Raw genomic sequence first — 16,950 nt, 5'->3', positions numbered from 1 at the left:
AAATTCAGTATGTATGAAATAAAAGAGTTGTAGAAATGTTTGTGGAAGTCGAGAGAATAGGGCTCTTAGGGATACAGAATGGAGCCTTTTTTCTTTATTTGAGACAGAGTCTCACTCTGTCACCCAGGCTGGAGTACAGTGGCATGATCTTGGCTCACTGCAGCCTCCACCTCCCGGGTTCAAGCGATTCTTCTGCCTCACCCTCCCAAGTAGCTGGGACTACAGGTATGTGCCACCACACCCGGCTAATTTTTGTATTTTTAGTAGAGATGGGGTTTGTCATATTGGCCAGGCTGGTCTCGAACTCCTGACCTTAAGTGATCCTCTCGCCTCAGCCTCCCAAAGGGCTGGGTTTACAGGTATAAGCCACTGCACCCAGCCCAGAATGGAGCCTTGAAAGAAATCACTGATTTTGTTTAAGCAGAGAAGAAAGTAAAGAGCCAAGTTTATGTCGTAGATCAAATAGACAATGAACATTATCAGGTAAATGGGGTAACTTTCTATCTTGTAATATGGGTTTACTTCATCAATTCTGTGTAGTTTTAATCTGAAACTATTTCTTGCCTGATGGAAGGTCACTGGGAAAAAATTTTATTTTATTTTTATTTATTTTTTTTATAGAGAAAAGAGTCTTTTTTTTTGCACACAAAACAATAAACATTTTCTAAAAGTACATACAAACAAAGATGCATATCAAACATATTAGGAAGGTTGCACATGGGAAGACGGGGAATAGAAATGGGGGGTGGGAATTAAAGAAAATAAATGAGAGAGATCTTTATGGATCAATGATAATAACTCAATCCTCTATTTGACAAAGAAGAAGGAAGAGGAAGAAAAAGAAAGTGGGATAAAGGATTAGAAAGGGAGGAAAACAGAAAAAATTAGAGTATGACTCCAGGGTAGACCTGTTTTGTTGTCGCTTGGTTGGTTGGTTGGTTGGTTTGTCAGTTGTATTTTTCATGTTTCGCCATGTTGGCTAGGCTGGTCTCTAACTCCTAGCTTCAAGTGATCAACCCGCCTCGGCCTCCCAGAGTACGGGGACTACAGTCGTGAGCCACCACGTCCAGCCCCCACATTGCTTCTGGCCTCTGTGGTAGACCTCCCAGACGGGGCAGCCGGGCAGAGGCGCTCCTCACTTCCCAGACGGGGCGGCCGGGCAGAGGCGCTCCTCACTTGGGAAAAAATTTTAAACCTAAGAAGACAATATTCCAGGTCTGAGTGGGAATTTCTTACACTGGTTAACAAGTAGTTTTCTGCCTTCTCAGCAGCTGATGCCACTCTGCAACATTCTTGTCATTCATTAGCCTAAGGATCAAGAAGTGGACTAAAAATTGACTTCACGTCTGTTAGATGGATTAAGAACAATGGTCTTAAAGCACTTGAAAATATTCATGCTTGTATGTCAGCCTTCTTGGCACTACACTTTTTTATCTTTTCTATTGTATGATGACACATGCTACTTTACCACACCCGGCTAATTTTTGTATTTTTAGTAGAGACGGAGTTTCACCATGTTGGCCAGGCTGGTCTCAAACTCCTGACCTCAGGTAATCTGCCGGCCTCAGTCTCCCAAAGTGCTGGGTTACAGGTGTGAGCCACTACGCCTGGCCTATTTTAAATAAGCCACTCAAGGTACCTGCCATACTGAGATGAGATTGTGACACTCAAAAACACAGATTAGAGAGCATAAGATTTGAAAGTGGCTGAAACTCTAGGAAAAAAAATGGAGTAGTTCTTCAGCACACTTCAAAAAACAAACCCTTAAATGAAATAATTGTTACAAAATATATTAGGAAATATATACACCAACATTAAAATGAAAACTTCTAGTACTTTTATAATGGAAACTATGGTAAATTCTTTATAAAACCATTATAAAATTTAATAAATGAAGAAAAGTTGAAAGAGTAACTGAAACCTGTTCTTGAATTGAAAATAAGTTGGGTGCTTGGTTTGAAAGTCCTGACCACAGGACTCAATATTTTTGTGTGATTTATGACAAAAATCAAGCAGCTACCTTTCCAAATGATGTTGCTTTGAAATTACTGATAGTCAACTATGTCTGCCATCTATCAGTGACATGGGTTAAGACATTTTTACTAAATTGGTATTGTTGATTACTACCTAAAACATATTTGGTATATTTTCACATGAATAAGCTAATAAATGATCAAGGTGATTGGCCTTGATAGAACATTTGGAAAATCTGAACATTTCTTGCAATTCAGAAGAGGAAAATATAAGAAACTGTAGTTTTCTAGCTGTTGCTTGTAAGTTTCAATGTGAAGTTAAAATAGTGTCATTATGAAGGTATTTTTTTCCCTGAATATATCTACTTTTATGGTTAAACCATAAATAATCTTTTATAGTTTTATGTGTAAACCATCTGAAATTAGTGTTTTTTTTTTTTAATTCTGACTACAAAGACTGAGAAAAATTATTTTTTTATTTGTTTTGTTTTTTGAGACGGATGTTTGCTCTGTGGCCCAGGCTAGAGTGCAGTGCCCCAATCTCGGCTCAGTGCAGCCTCCGTCTCCCAGGTTCAAGCAATTCTCCGGCCTCAGCCTCCCATGTAGGTGGGACTACAGGTGCGCGCCACCCTGCCCAGCTAATTTTTATATTTTTAGTAGAGATGGGGTTTCACCATGTCTGTCAGGATGGTCTTGATCTCTTGACCTCGTGATCAACCCACCTCGGCTTCCCAAAGAGCAGGGATTACAGGCGTGAGCCACTGTGCCCTGCCAGAGAAAAATTATTTAAAGGAGTGATTATCTCACACAGTTGAGAGCATAGCTGAAGATCCATGTGGAGTAGGAGATACCTCTTAGGATTTTGGGAGGCCAAGGCAGGAGGATTGCTTGAGCCCAGGAGTTCGAGACTAGCCTGGCCAACATGGTGAAAACCCCCTCTCTACCAAAACAATGAAAACGAGCCAAGCATGGTGGCATGTGTCTGTAGTCCCGGCTACTTGGGCTGAGGTGGGAGGATGGTTTGAGCCTGGGAGGCAGAGGTTACAGTGAGCCTGGGCAATGCACTCCAGGTGTGATGCCATTCCACTCCAGCCTAGGCGATGAAGGAGTCAGACACTGTCTTTTTTTTTTTTTTTTTAACAGCTAAAGATCTTTTCATTTTTTTCTAATACCTTCTAAGAAACTAAAGTTGGCTTGCGCTTATTTTAGTAATTCTGCTAGATAACTCTCTGAAAGAATGACTAAGGACTTACTGGTAATCTTTAAGGAAATTTAGATCTGGAACAGCTGTTTGCTTCTGTGCTCCATGAATTTTCAGGGTATGTGAAATTTTTCAGAAGTATTTTAGTACTCTAGTTCTTTTAATTGGAGAAGAAAAAGCCAATAACAGAAATCAGATTATCATGTAATGGGAGGTAGAATATTAACTGACACGTTTCCTAACCATAGGGATGATATTCAGATTTGTTTAGATGTTGAATGTGAAGCTAACATTTTTAAACAGCTTAAAATTGTATCATAAAATAGTTTTAAGTTACAGTTTGTTTTGAGTTGCCTATAAAAATGAATTTTTAAGCTAATTTGTTAAGAATTTGGTTATCAGGCCAGGGGTGGTGGCTCATGCCTATAATCCCAGCACTTTGAGAGGACGAGGCAGGGGGATCACCTGAGGTCGAGACCAGCCTGACCAACATGGAGAAACCCCGTCTCTACTAAAAATACAAAATTAGCTGGGCGTGGTGGTGTGTGCCTGTAATTTCAGCTACTTGGGAGGCTGAGGCAGGAGAATCACTTGAACCTAGGAGGCAGAGGTTGCAGTGAGCTGAGATCGTGTCATTGCATTCCAGCCTGGGCATCAAGAGTGAAACTCCATCTGGAAAAAAACAACAACAAAAAAAAAACAATTTGGTTATCAAGATTGTAGTAAATGGCATTTGTGAAGTGAAATTGTGGTAATGTTGATAGTTTTTAGGGGGATGCAGTTGCTTTCTTTTTTGGAAGTGAAGGGTTCTGCATTGATGGGCATTTACACTATTATATAGAGATTTTAAATAGGTAAATTGGATTTTGATAATAAACGTTCTCCCAAAGCTACTATATTCAAAATTGTTTTAACCTCTAGTGCAGTTTCCTATAGAAAGGCAATTTTATAATTACAGGAAAAAACATAGTAAAAGGAGCTAATCTTTTGTAAATCTTTAGTAAATGTCTCCATATTATGCTGCTTTTGCTAACAGGCAGTGGATGAGCCTATTAGCAAGTGGATGAGCCTATTAGTGGATGAGCCATGTGAATGAGCCTTTAAAAGTGGCTTGTACGTCTTATGTTCAGCATTGACATGATAGAGAAACTTTTCATAAATGTTTTTTCAACAATGCTGCCACATCTGGTTTCTCCCAACTTTGTTCTAATAAAACCATTTTTAAGAATTTGGTTTATTTGTGGTTTAATCCAAAATCTAACTTAAATTGCTTTTCACTAATTTTACCCTAATATCCTTGATGGAGCTGCATTTTACGTTGAAACTGAGTATCTTAAAACTACTAAGGTGGTTGTTATGGAATTACACGTTGTCATGGGATTTACATTGTTTGTCTTGACTCTTTTCTGAGTTTTTCTGACATCCATTTTCTGTTTGTCTTGAGGTTATCCTTTACCTTTGCTTCTCTTAACTTTTTCCTTTTGTAGATCCACTGTTTTCCTATGAGCTACCAAAAAATGTAATTCAGAGCTCTGTAGTCTTAACAATCACATTTCCTTAAAATATGGCCGTTTTAAAAATTTTAAACATAATTGTAATACCATTATATAATTTCTGTTAGGGAAAAAAATAATTCAAAAGACTGACTTTTCAGTAATACAAAGCTTTGGCTACAACATGAAGGTCAAAGCTGCAATTAATAACCCTGATACTTCAACATTTTTATTTTGAAAAACCCTCTAAAGGATTTGATTTTTAAAAATATGTGTGAAAATTTAGAGGGTCCACCACCATTTACATAGCATCTCAGCCGCCATTCTGTGTGCCATTTATAAGACATATCAAAGAAACTTTCATCCAAAGAAGTCCACTTAATCTCATCTTTATTAATCTTAAAGCTTAAGTAGTTTACATAGTGGATCTTGTCTAGAACTATTAATAGTTTCTTTGGTGTATTTTCTCAAATTCATCTTTCTTGGTGTGCAAAAACATCTTCCTGTAACTCCAGCCACTTATAGCATTTCTGTCTTTTAAAACTTGATTATATCTATTTTTAAAAATCTAGTCTAAATCTTTCTTGCCTGCAACTTTTTTTATACTTCCTTTGCCACTGTATTTGTCCATTGTATCCTTGCTTTACTCTATCATTGGTGAAATTGGTCCTGTAATAGACTTGTAACTACTGGATATTGTCTGGTTTTACTGTTAAAGTTTAACATATTAAGCTACCAGTGCTGAGTGTATTGGTGATCAAAAAATAGAAAATTTAAGCAGTGCCTCATAGAATTCTGTACCAAACAACTTCAGATTTACCTCTGTATGTAGTTGTGATTATAAACTTGTTTCACTGAAGACGTTATGTATATCTTTCAACTAATATTTCATGACAATCATGATATAAATGATTTGGAAATTCTTATGTGACAGTTTCTGAGGTACAACAATAATGATTTAAGGAAGAAAACAATTTCATCTAGAAACACGTCTTGGGGGATCATAATCAGAACATAAATTTACCAGGTGATTTGGGCTATTCTTATGAAAAGTTTACAGGAAACTGTTGTAACCAAGATCTTATTTTCATTTTTACCTGTTTTGTGCTCTAGATGTGCTGTAGCCCTGAGCATTAAATAAGTACTGTCGGATGCTAATTTGGGGAGTTCCCTTCTTTAAATCACCTGTATTTCCTGTACCTAGGTTTTTTCTTGGGAGGGCTCCTATTCCTATACTGACCAGAGTTAGTTCTCCTTACTTTAAAAGACTAGATATGAAGTAAACACTGCCTGATGTAGGATGGTCAGTAAAAAGGCAGTTAGTTGTATAACTTAAATTTGGGCAGCAATCCTTAAAACTATAGGAAATGACTTATTTTTCTTATTCACATCTATCTTCACCTCAAATTGATTTTGCTGTATAAAGGTCTCAGCTATTATGTTTGGTCTTGTATCTTATATTAGGTACTTGAAACCTAAGCTTCATTTACTTGTGATTTTACTTGGTTCTTTCTGATAGTGATAATAGGTCTCATTTTCCAAAGCACAGTACAACTGATTCATCTTTGACTTGCTGACCTTGATTTTTTTTTGTTTTTAGTCTTCTCCTGGAACTTAAGCATCATACTATAGGGTGTGTTTTTATTCTTCTAAAAGAAGAAACCCATCTATATTTTTACTGAAATTTTGATGTACTCAGACATCTAACCTTTCAATTTACATGTTTTTAAATTCAGTATGAAAGTCCCTTTAATAGTTAAGCTTTAGCATGAAATACTACTTTTTAAATATCTATATGCAGGCTCTGCATACATCAGGAATCTGTTTAAGATATGTAATAAATTCCTTGTAAGTTTGAGATCTTAAATGTTTTTTTTTTAATCAACATGATGCATAAGTTTTTTTTTCTTAAAAAAACGGCATCTGCTTAAAGGGATTTATGACTAAAATTGCTTATTTTTCTACAGAGTTGTCTGCTGGTTCTCAGCTTGAAGAAGATTCTGCAGTCCTTATTGATCCTTTTTCTTGGCGTTACCATTTTTTGAAGCAAAGTTAACCTAGCTTTCTAGTTTGAGCTTTCTTTTTGGCCGTCTTTAAAAAAAATTTTTTTTAATCTGTAAAATAGACAAGAGCTAGTTCTACAATGTCCAAGTCATTCCAGCAGTCATCTCTCAGTAGGGACTCACAGGGTCATGGGCGTGACCTGTCTGCGGCAGGAATAGGCCTTCTTGCTGCTGCTACCCAGTCTTTAAGTATGCCAGCATCTCTTGGAAGGATGAACCAGGGTACTGCACGCCTTGCTAGTTTAATGAATCTTGGAATGAGTTCTTCATTGAATCAACAAGGAGCTCATAGTGCACTGTCTTCTGCTAGTACTTCTTCCCATAATTTGCAGTCTATATTTAACATTGGAAGTAGAGGTCCACTCCCTTTATCTTCTCAACACCGTGGAGATGCAGACCAGGCCAGTAACATTTTGGCCAGCTTTGGTCTGTCTGCTAGAGACTTAGATGAACTGAGTCGTTATCCAGAGGACAAGATTACTCCTGAGAATTTGCCCCAAATCCTTCTACAGCTTAAAAGGAGGAGAACTGAAGAAGGCCCTACCTTGAGTTATGGTAGAGATGGCAGATCTGCTACACGGGAGCCACCATACAGAGTACCTAGGGATGATTGGGAAGAAAAAAGGCACTTTAGAAGAGATAGTTTTGATGATCGTGGTCCTAGTCTCAACCCAGTGCTTGATTATGACCATGGAAGTCGTTCTCAAGAATCTGGTTATTATGACAGAATGGATTATGAAGATGACAGATTAAGAGATGGAGAAAGGTGTAGGGATGATTCTTTTTTTGGTGAGACCTCGCATAACTATCATAAATTTGACAGTGAGTATGAGAGAATGGGACGTGGTCCTGGCCCCTTACAAGAGAGATCTCTCTTTGAGAAAAAGAGAGGCGCTCCTCCAAGTAGCAATATTGAAGACTTCCATGGACTCTTACCGAAGGGTTATCCCCATCTGTGCTCTATATGTGATTTGCCAGTTCATTCTAATAAGGTGAGTTAACGCAACAGATGCTTCTAATTTCTTTTACATTGTAGTGCCTATTTACCTATATCTTTGACTCTAATTCTGTAGTCTGATGACATTGAGTTGATCAAGCATTTTTAAACTTTTGAGAACACTTACTTTATTTGGAAGGTAATTGTTTTGAGCATTTTAAACCAGGGCTTTACATTAATATATTCTGCCTAGATTACTTCTGGCCACAAAGCTGTCATCCACTGAGATTATCTTGTTGGTTTTTGGCATCAATATGTTCTTCTTAATCATATATTTAAGCAGGTTTTTTTTGTCTGCTTTGTTGAATTGTTTTAAGTATTTTTTTTGCAGTCAATGTGCTCTGCCATTCAGGATGCTAGATTTCAGCTCTCCATCTGTCTTGATTGCTGATTTGTATGTAGTAAAGATGTATTCTTGAACAATTCTCTTTTTTTCCTTATCTGTGGCTACAGGGAAAGAGTTAATGTAGAGCCCTGGTGTTTGTTTCAGTATGTTTCATATTTTAGATTAGTTCATTCTTCCTTTTTTAATTTCCCTTTAACACAAACTCTCATACTATGACTGAAATTTTTCATCATTTTTTTTCTCCTTTTCCACAACTTTCTTAAACATACTTCAAAACTCACTTTTTATTATCCCATATTACATCTATCCCTTTAGAGACTTGGACAAATCAACTACTACAGTATCCTGCTCTGTGTTCCTCATAAACAAATTCTTTTTCTGAGTTAGGCTTAGACTTCTGAAATAGTCATTTGAAAAGAAAATCTAATTCTCCTTTGCTTTAATTATCACATCTGGCAAAATGGGAACTTTTTCAAAATGCCCTTTTAAATATGTTGTCCTTTCTCTTTCAACTTTTTCAGTGTTACTCATTCTGACTTTTTTCCCCCCAATATATGGTGCAGTTGACTTAAAGTCATCGTTATAGCACCCCACTAGCTTGATCTATAATCTGTGACCATCCATTTTTTCCTGATGTGCTCTACTTAACTGGAACAAGTTGCTGCCATGAAATTGATTTGATGGTTACTGTTAACAGGGTTTTTCTTTACAGTAACATCTGGAAGGGTCATTTTCTTTTCATAGCTAATCCTTTGATAAGCATTTTTTAGTGAGTATGGATTTTTTTTTAAGTAGACTAAATCATACCATTGTTTTTAATATTCTGTTAAAGAGTATTACCAATCACTCCCTTTCCTTGTGTTTGGATCTCAGTATTTTTGTCTTTTAATCTTTAACCTGTACCAAAGTAAATTAACATAAATGCCAAATTTAGGTTTATTTACACATTTAAGAAGATGTATTTTCATTAAGAAATACAACCCCAAACTCACAAAAGCCAGCAAATTTTAATTGGTATATGTTTTGGGTGTTAACTTTTCCTAAATTTGTTGGCTGTACTAAATATATCATGGAATTCATTTTAGTTTCTGATCAGCACTAAACTTTAAATTTTAGGTCCCGTGTGAATTCATAGAATGAGAAGGTCTATTAAACACTGGTGACTCCAATTTTTTCTACGTTATTTCTTGCCTGTTTATAAGGAAATAATAGCAGAAATGTCAGTATGACCAATATTCTCAGAAAGGGTCTCTAAATTCTGAGGAAAATAGATAGTTACAGTGTCTCAAATGAGAGTGATGTGAAGGGACTTAAAAAGTCTTTGCTACTGGAGTCATTAAGCTGTTGGGACATCATAAAGGAACACAACGGAACCATGAGAGGACTTAGAGAAAAGTTTCTGTTTTTATGTGTGATTATGCTTTTTTCTCCAAATTTTGCTACTTTCTAGTTCCTGAAGAAGGCTAATAACTTAAATGGATCTAAATTAACAAAGAGCAGTTTTTACATATTTTGATGAAACTATGGATTCAAGAGTAAGATAACACTACCCTAGTGCAAGAGGTACTTTTAGCCTGTAAAAATGCTAAGATCTTAGCTAGTTTTGGTATTCTGTCAAAATACTGAGTACATTTGAGAACTATTTTAGAGGCCTTTTTTTTAATTCTGTGGTTTAAATGTGTAAATTGGACCAACTTTAAGAAGTTTAAACACACGGATTATCTGAATTTCTAGTTTTCTAGTTGCTTTACTATGTTTTTTACGTATGTGCATTATATTGAAAAAATATTTAAATATTCACTTTAGCAGTGGACCCTCTATAACCGCTATAGAAATGACCTTAGAGAAAATTTCTGTGATGGAAGTAGATAATGAAAAATTTTTAAACATTTAATCCTGCTCTCTGGTATTGCTGCATAACTTGGAAAATCTGTTCTTTTTACTTAGTGGTATTGTTAAATAGTCTACATGATCAAAAATTCTTATTGTGAAGTAAGAAACTTAAGTTGAAAATAATTTGTCATGGAGTGTCATTATTTTTAGGTGACTTAAAGTGATGGTGTTGCTTTTATTTCTTTATAGGTCATTTTAGATCATCAAATTGCTTTTCTTTTCTTTCTTTTTTTTTTTTTTTGAGACGGAGTTTCACTTTTGTTGCCCGGGCTGGAATGAGTGCAATGGCACGATCTCGGCTCACCGCAACCTCCGCCTCCCAGGTTCAAGCAATTCTCATGCCTCAGCCTTCCGAGTAGCTGGGATTACAGGCATGCGCCACCATGCCCGGCTAATTTTGTATTTTTAGAGACAGGGTTTCTCCATGTTGGTCAGGCTGGTCTTGAACTCCTGACCTCAGGTAATTCACCGCCTTAGCCTCCCAAAGTCCTGGGATTACAGGCGTGAGCCATCGCGCCCAGTCATCAGATTGCTTTTCTGTGCAATCTCAAGCTTTCTCAGCTTCCTTTCACTTAAAGAAAATTACCCACTCCAGCACTTTGGCTGTCTTGTCACTTGAGTTTATATTAAGTTATACTTTTTTCTGCCATTCTGTAAGTGCTTCCCCAATTCTTTTTTTCTTTCTATAATTTAAGGTATCTCAGATACATCAAGGTGAATATAGTTTTCCTACAGAAATGTCTGAATTTAAAAAGTGCACGAATCCTTTATTAATCTGATTTTGCAGGAGTTACCTCAGTGTAGAGTCCAAGGATATAGATTTTTATAAAACTTTCACTTAGTCCTCACCGTAAACTAGCCAGTAATAGATCAGTAGTACAGATTAGTCATGGGTGAGTTTGGGAGGTATGTGATTGATTTTTTGATCTTGGCCTTCCTTTTATATCACTTTGAAAGACCAGACACACTTTTCCCCTAAGTTTGAACCTTTAAAGAACGTGGAGGATTGGATATAATTTCTGTTCAGCTATGTACCCTTTCTAGCTCCTATGAAATAGAAGCATACGTAGTAGGATAACATTTATTCCTCTCCCACAACTTAAGGATATTTTAAGGAAAATCTGAATATTTTTAGTTGAGAGAATTCTAAGTCGTTAATTGGTATTTGTTTAATTAATCCTTCTTTTTTTTTTTTTTTTTTTTTTTTTTTTTTTTTTGAGAAGATGTCTCGCTCTGTGTCCCAGGCTGGAGTACAGTGGCGTGATCTTGGCTCACTGCATCCTCCGCCTTTCGGGTTCAAGCAATTTTCCTGCCTCGGCCTCCCAGGTAGCTGGGATTACAGGCGTACATCACCGTGCCCAGCTAATTTTTTTGTATTTTTAGTAGAGACAGGTTTCACCATGTTAGCCAGGCTGGTCTGTAACTCCTGACCTCAGGTAATCCGCCTGCCCCGGCCTCCCAAAGTGCTGGGATTCAAGGTATGAGCCACCACGCCCAGCCAAGGCTTCTAAATTTTGTGAACTTACCTGTGGCTCCTCTGGCTTACAGCCATTTTTATTTCATTTTATTTTGTTTTATATTTTTGAGAAAGGGTCTCTCGCTTTGTAGCCCACGCTGAAGTGCACTTACGTGATTGCAGCTCATTGCACTCTCCACCACCCAGGCTCAAGTAAGGCGTGTACCACCACATCTGGCATTTTTTTCTTGATAGAGATCAGGTTTCACTATGTTGCCCAGGCTGGTCTCAAACTCCTGGGCTCAAGTAATCTGCCTGCTTTGGCCTCCCAGAGTGCTGGGATCCTATGCGTGAGCCACTGCGCCCGGCCCTTACAAGCCATTTTAAAACTGATCTCCAAGAAGGCAGTGGTCCATTACTTTGCAGTTGAAACTTTAGATATCCCAAATAGCTGATGATTATAGAGCCAGCTGGAGAGATCTTGAGTTTTAGCTATTAGCCATTATTTTATTTTTATTTATTTTTGAGACGGAGTCTCGTTCTGTCGCCCAGGCTGGAGTGCAGTGGCACGATCTCCGCTCACTGCAAGCTCCGCCTCCCAGGTTCACGCCATTCTCTTGCCTCAGCCTCCCAAGTAGCTGGGATTACAGGTGCCCACCACCACACCTGGCTAATTTTTTTGTATTTTTAGTAGAGACAGGGTTTCACCATGTTAGCCAGGATGGTTTCGATCTCCTGACCTTGTAATCTGCCTGTCTCAGCCTCCCAAAGTGCTGGGATTACAGGCATAAGCCACTGCGCCCTGCTATTAGCCATTATTTTAAAAAGATAATCTAGCTTTGAGAGACCTGGAAATAGTAGTTTGTGGCTTCCAACATTTTAAGGAAGGTACCATACTATTTGGATGAGTTCCATTTTAGTTCACAGGATTTTATTTTTATTTATTTAGTTTTTGAGACAGTTTCACTCTCACCCAGACTGGAGTGCAATGGCGTGATCTTGGCTTACTGCAACCTCTGCCTTCCAGGTTCAAGCTATTCTGCCTTAGCCTTCCAAGTAGCTGGAATTACAGGCACCTGCCACCATGCCCGGCTAATGTTTGTATTTTTAATAAAGACAGGGTTTCACCATGTTGGCCAGTCTGGTCTCGAACTCCTGACCTCAGTTGATCCTCCCACCTTGGCCTCCCAAAGTGCTGGTACTACAGGCCTGAGCCACCGCACCTGGCCTTTCACAGGATTTTAGATAATTTTACTAGAGCATAGGAATGTACCTAAACTGTTGTCAGGTAAATATAAACCAGGTTTTTTTTTTTTGTTTTTTTTAAGGATCCCATTTATAAAATACCAATCCGCAGCTTTTTGAAAGCATGTATCTTGTAATTTGGTACCTTACTCTAATTTAGTTCAGCTCTCAGTGAGACATCTCCCTTTAAAAACACATTGCCTGACCATGTTTTATATTTCAAATATAATTGTATTGGATAGTGTGGGTGTTACAGAAATTACCTCAATTTGTGGGAGTTTGTGAAACATCAATAATAGTTGTAAAGCAGGAATTGTAAAACAAGACTGCTTTATAATCAGTGTAATAATAGTTCTTTTCTTTTTTTTCTTTTCTTTTTTTTTTTTTTTTTTAGCACGTTCCATGTGCCTGGCAAGGGTCTGATAAGCATTTTACCTTTATTGACTCATTTGCTTTTCACAACAACCCTATGAGACTATTGTCCCAGTGAATTTAAATAACACAGACCAAAGATTCATTTGGGAATGAATCTTTGTAATTTGGGAATGAACCTAGGCAGTCTAATAGCAGAGCCCACTTTTCGTAACTCCTCTTTCTTACATTGCCTAAAAAGTTATAGTGATAAAATGTCATGTTTCCCTCCCTAAATCTGGAAAGAGGCATTCCTTAAATTTGCTTATTTTGGGGAAATAAAAAGGGAGCTTAGTATTTTGATAAATGGGATTCGTTTTCTAGAAAAGCAGTTCCTGTTGAATCATGTTAGCATTTTATGGTAATGCTAATCATGGTGCATTTTTCATTCACTGTGTATTTAGTAGGTAGTAAACCTGGAACATCCTCAAAAGCTGGATGTGATTAAAGTTTTTGTTTGTTTTGTTTTGTTTTTTTTGAGACAGAGTCTTTGTCACCCAGGCTGGAGTGCGGTGGCGCAGTCTCAGCTCACTGGAATCTCCGCCTGCTGGGTTCAAGAGATTCTGCTGCCTCAGCCTTCCAAGTAGCTGGGACTACAGGCGTGTGCCACCACGCCCGGCCAAATTTTGTATTTTTTGTAGAAATGGGGTTTCACCATGTTGGCTAGGCTGGTTTCAAACTCCTGGTCTCAAGTGATCCACCCACCTCAGCCTCCCAAAGTGCTGGGATTATAGGCGTGAGCCACCGTGCTCGCCCTAAAAGATTCTATTTTAACTAATTGTTCACATTTATAGTATATAGTTTCTAGAAAAGTAGATACAAACATGGATGTTTTATTCAGAGTGCTATAGCATACAATGAATACTTCAGTTTGGTCCACAGTAAAAATTAATAAGCCTTGCTGATCTCAAGGTTAGTTACTCCTCTTGATCTTTATTAACTCTATATCTTTTCCCTGTCAAATCTCTTAAGTATGTTGACAAGTTAATCCAGTTTTTCCAAGAATGTGCATAGCGTATTTGAGGGCAGGATCAAGCCTCAAGGATTCAGAGAAATGGTTTTAAATTAAATCAATGTGATTTAGTGAATGGGCAAGTGTTTGTACAGCCTGTGATACTGCATTGACATTAATATAGAGTTTGAATGGTTCAGATGAAAATATTTTAGCTTTATTTTTGTTAATTCTACTAATTTACTTTGCTGCAGGAGTGGAGTCAACATATCAATGGAGCAAGTCACAGTCGTCGATGCCAGCTTCTTCTTGAAATGTAGGAGTTTGAAATACCTTTAAAACATCCTTATCGTGAATCAGAATCAGCCATTATTGGTTTTTGGGAGTTCATCATTTACTTGTAATATCCACAGTGTTAATATCACATAGTGTTACTGTATGGGCAATACTATTTTGAAGTAAAATGTTTAGATCTGGAAATTTCATATTGAATATTAGATGCAATAATAATGATATTTTGTTATTTAACATCATTTCTAGGATACATACACATTGGTCATTATACAAATTGATTTTTACTAGACATAGTGGAAGATAGTATTTGATATGTAGAGTGGATTAAACAGTAGCACTTTCAATAATACATGCTCTAAAAATGTAAAAGATACAGAAAAGAGGGTAGGTTATTAAAATACTCTAATTCGTTGTCCAGCAAGATCCTTGGTGATGTATTTTTATTTTGCCTTTGAGATCTTTGGTTTTGAGTTCAGGCTGCTACCATGAAATGGAATTCCTAAAGAAACTCCCTGCTTAAGCAGCACACAGTGCCCATTGTTCACTGGAGTTGGAATTTTCACATATGCCTAACTCTGTTGGGGCTATTCTTTCTTTCTAATGTCACAACTCAACTGTGCTCTTGGTATTAATATTGGAGAAGGAAAATCTGTTCTCTGTTCTTGTTTCTATGTAACCCACATTTCTAATTCTTTGTGCAGCACTTCCTCCTTACAATTTAACAAATAGAGGAAAAACTTAATTTCAACATTATCTGCATTTGCAAGCAATACAAAACAAGTTTATTCTCGTGGATTATTTTGAAGTTCTGAAATTTTTCTTTTGAAATATCTATAGGAAATGCTTTAAAACTATGTTTCTAACACTTAGACTCTCAGATAACTTTACTAATAAATGATCTCTATTTTAGAGGCCAAACAAGGCTGTTTTGTGAAAAGGACAGTTTTATTTTAAAGTTAATTTTCTGGTCTTTTTAAAGCTACCCAGAATGGAATCCTGACAATGATACAGGACACACAATGTAAGTTAAATTTTTTAAGCTACCATTTGTAAAGGAGATCAATGTAAGGAATTCAGGTTTAACTTTCAACATTTCATAAACAAAGTATTTTCAGAATTTCTTTACTGAAAATGAGACTTTGATAAAACTCACTTTGGTTAACAATTTTTAGAATATATATTATGTAGTAATTTGTATTCATTGTTAATGTAGACTTTGACCTAGTTACTTCACAGATACCCTGAAAGATTGAAGTGGTTGTGGTCATATATTGGGGTGCTTTAACATTAAATCTTAATTCTTTCCAATGGACCTCTTTATTATGATTTATATTTTATGTCTTCACTCTACCAGGGGTGATCCATTCATGTTGCAGCAGTCTACAAATCCAGCACCAGGAATTCTGGGACCTCCACCTCCCTCGTTTCATCTTGGGGGACCAGCAGTTGGACCAAGAGGAAATCTGGGTAATTATATAAAATTCATGTTACTTTTCCCTACAGAGCCCTTACTGAAAATTTTTATTTTTATTTATTTATTTGAGACAGAGTTTCGCTCTTATTGCCCAGGCTGGAGTGCAATGGCGCGATCTTGGCTCACTGCAACCTCCGCCTCCTGGGTGCAAGCAATTCTCCTGCCTCAGCCTACCGAGCAGCTGGGATTACAGGTGCCCACCACCATGCCCAGCTAATTTTCGTATTTTTAGTAGAGATGGGGTTTCACCACGTTGGCTAGACTAGTCTGGAACTCTTGGCCTCAGGTGATCTACCTGCCTCAGCCTCCAAAGTGCTAGGATTGCAGGCGCGAGCCACTGTGCCAGGCCGCAAATTTTACTTATTTATTTTAGACAGAGTCTCACTCCGTCACTTAGGCTATAGTGTAATGATGCAATCTCTGCTCACTGCAACCTCTGCCTCGCAGGTTAAAGCGACTGTCATGCTTCAGCCTCTCCTGAGTAACTGCAATTACAAGCATGTGCCACCACACCCGGCTAATTTTTGTATTTTTGGTAGAGGCAGGGGTTTCGCCGTGTTGCCCAGGCTGGTCTCAAACACCTGGCCTCAAATGATCTGCTCACCTCAGCCTCCCAAAGTGCTGGGATTACAGGCATGAGTCACCACACCCGGCCCCATTCTGAAAATTAAAGGCAATGATTATAGGTGAAAGAAGGTTCATTCAAATATTACACGGAAAAAAACATTGCATGAAAAGTGATGGTAATCATATATTTGTAAGAGCTTTTCATTTGTGTTTGGAAGATGCGCGTTTTTCAGTAAAATTGCTTTTTTAAGCAAGTATATTGATTACAAGACTGAAAACTTTCTCTTCCCGTAAAGGTGCTGGAAATGGAAACCTACAAGGACCTAGACATATGCAAAAAGGCAGAGTGGTCAGTAATGAAGCTTTTGCTTTTTACTGTATTTACGATTTTCGGGAATATGATTTGACCTAAATCCTTACTAGTTGAATATGTATCCTGGTCCTTATGGGAACATTGCTATAATTTGAAAACAATCACGTTCTTATATGGCTTTGATAATAGTTAAAACTTTAAATTTTATATGCCCATAGTCCAGTGAGCTCACCTTGATTCAGCATCTTGGAAACTTTGCTGTCCAGTTATAT

General features: G+C 37.4%; 1 protein-coding gene across 8 annotated transcripts in view; it reads left to right on the top strand.

Moving 5' to 3' along the window:
• The window catches only part of MATR3 (matrin 3), a 38,114-nt gene that overhangs the window by 7,051 nt on the left and 14,113 nt on the right, over positions 1–16,950 (top strand). For 6 of the 8 annotated variants that reach the window (XM_030828432.1, XM_030828450.1, XM_030828440.1 and 3 more), the window contains exons 2-6: positions 6,635–7,722; positions 14,285–14,346; positions 15,304–15,345; positions 15,679–15,791; positions 16,662–16,714. In XM_030828432.1, coding sequence (XP_030684292.1) covers positions 6,811–7,722; positions 14,285–14,346; positions 15,304–15,345; positions 15,679–15,791; positions 16,662–16,714 — 1,182 coding nt within the window. In that variant the 5' untranslated portion in view covers positions 6,635–6,810. The remainder of the gene's footprint in view (positions 1–6,634; positions 7,723–14,284; positions 14,347–15,303; positions 15,346–15,678; positions 15,792–16,661; positions 16,715–16,950) is intronic. The other 2 variants (XM_030828478.1, XM_003266444.3) reach the window with 1 other exon arrangement.

The sequence above is a fragment of the Nomascus leucogenys genome, chromosome 2, assembly GCF_006542625.1.
Source record: "Nomascus leucogenys isolate Asia chromosome 2, Asia_NLE_v1, whole genome shotgun sequence".
NCBI classification, from domain to species: domain Eukaryota; kingdom Metazoa; phylum Chordata; class Mammalia; order Primates; family Hylobatidae; genus Nomascus; species Nomascus leucogenys.
The sequence above is the reverse complement of the archived record's forward strand: the minus strand, read 5'-3'. Positions and strand labels throughout refer to the sequence as shown.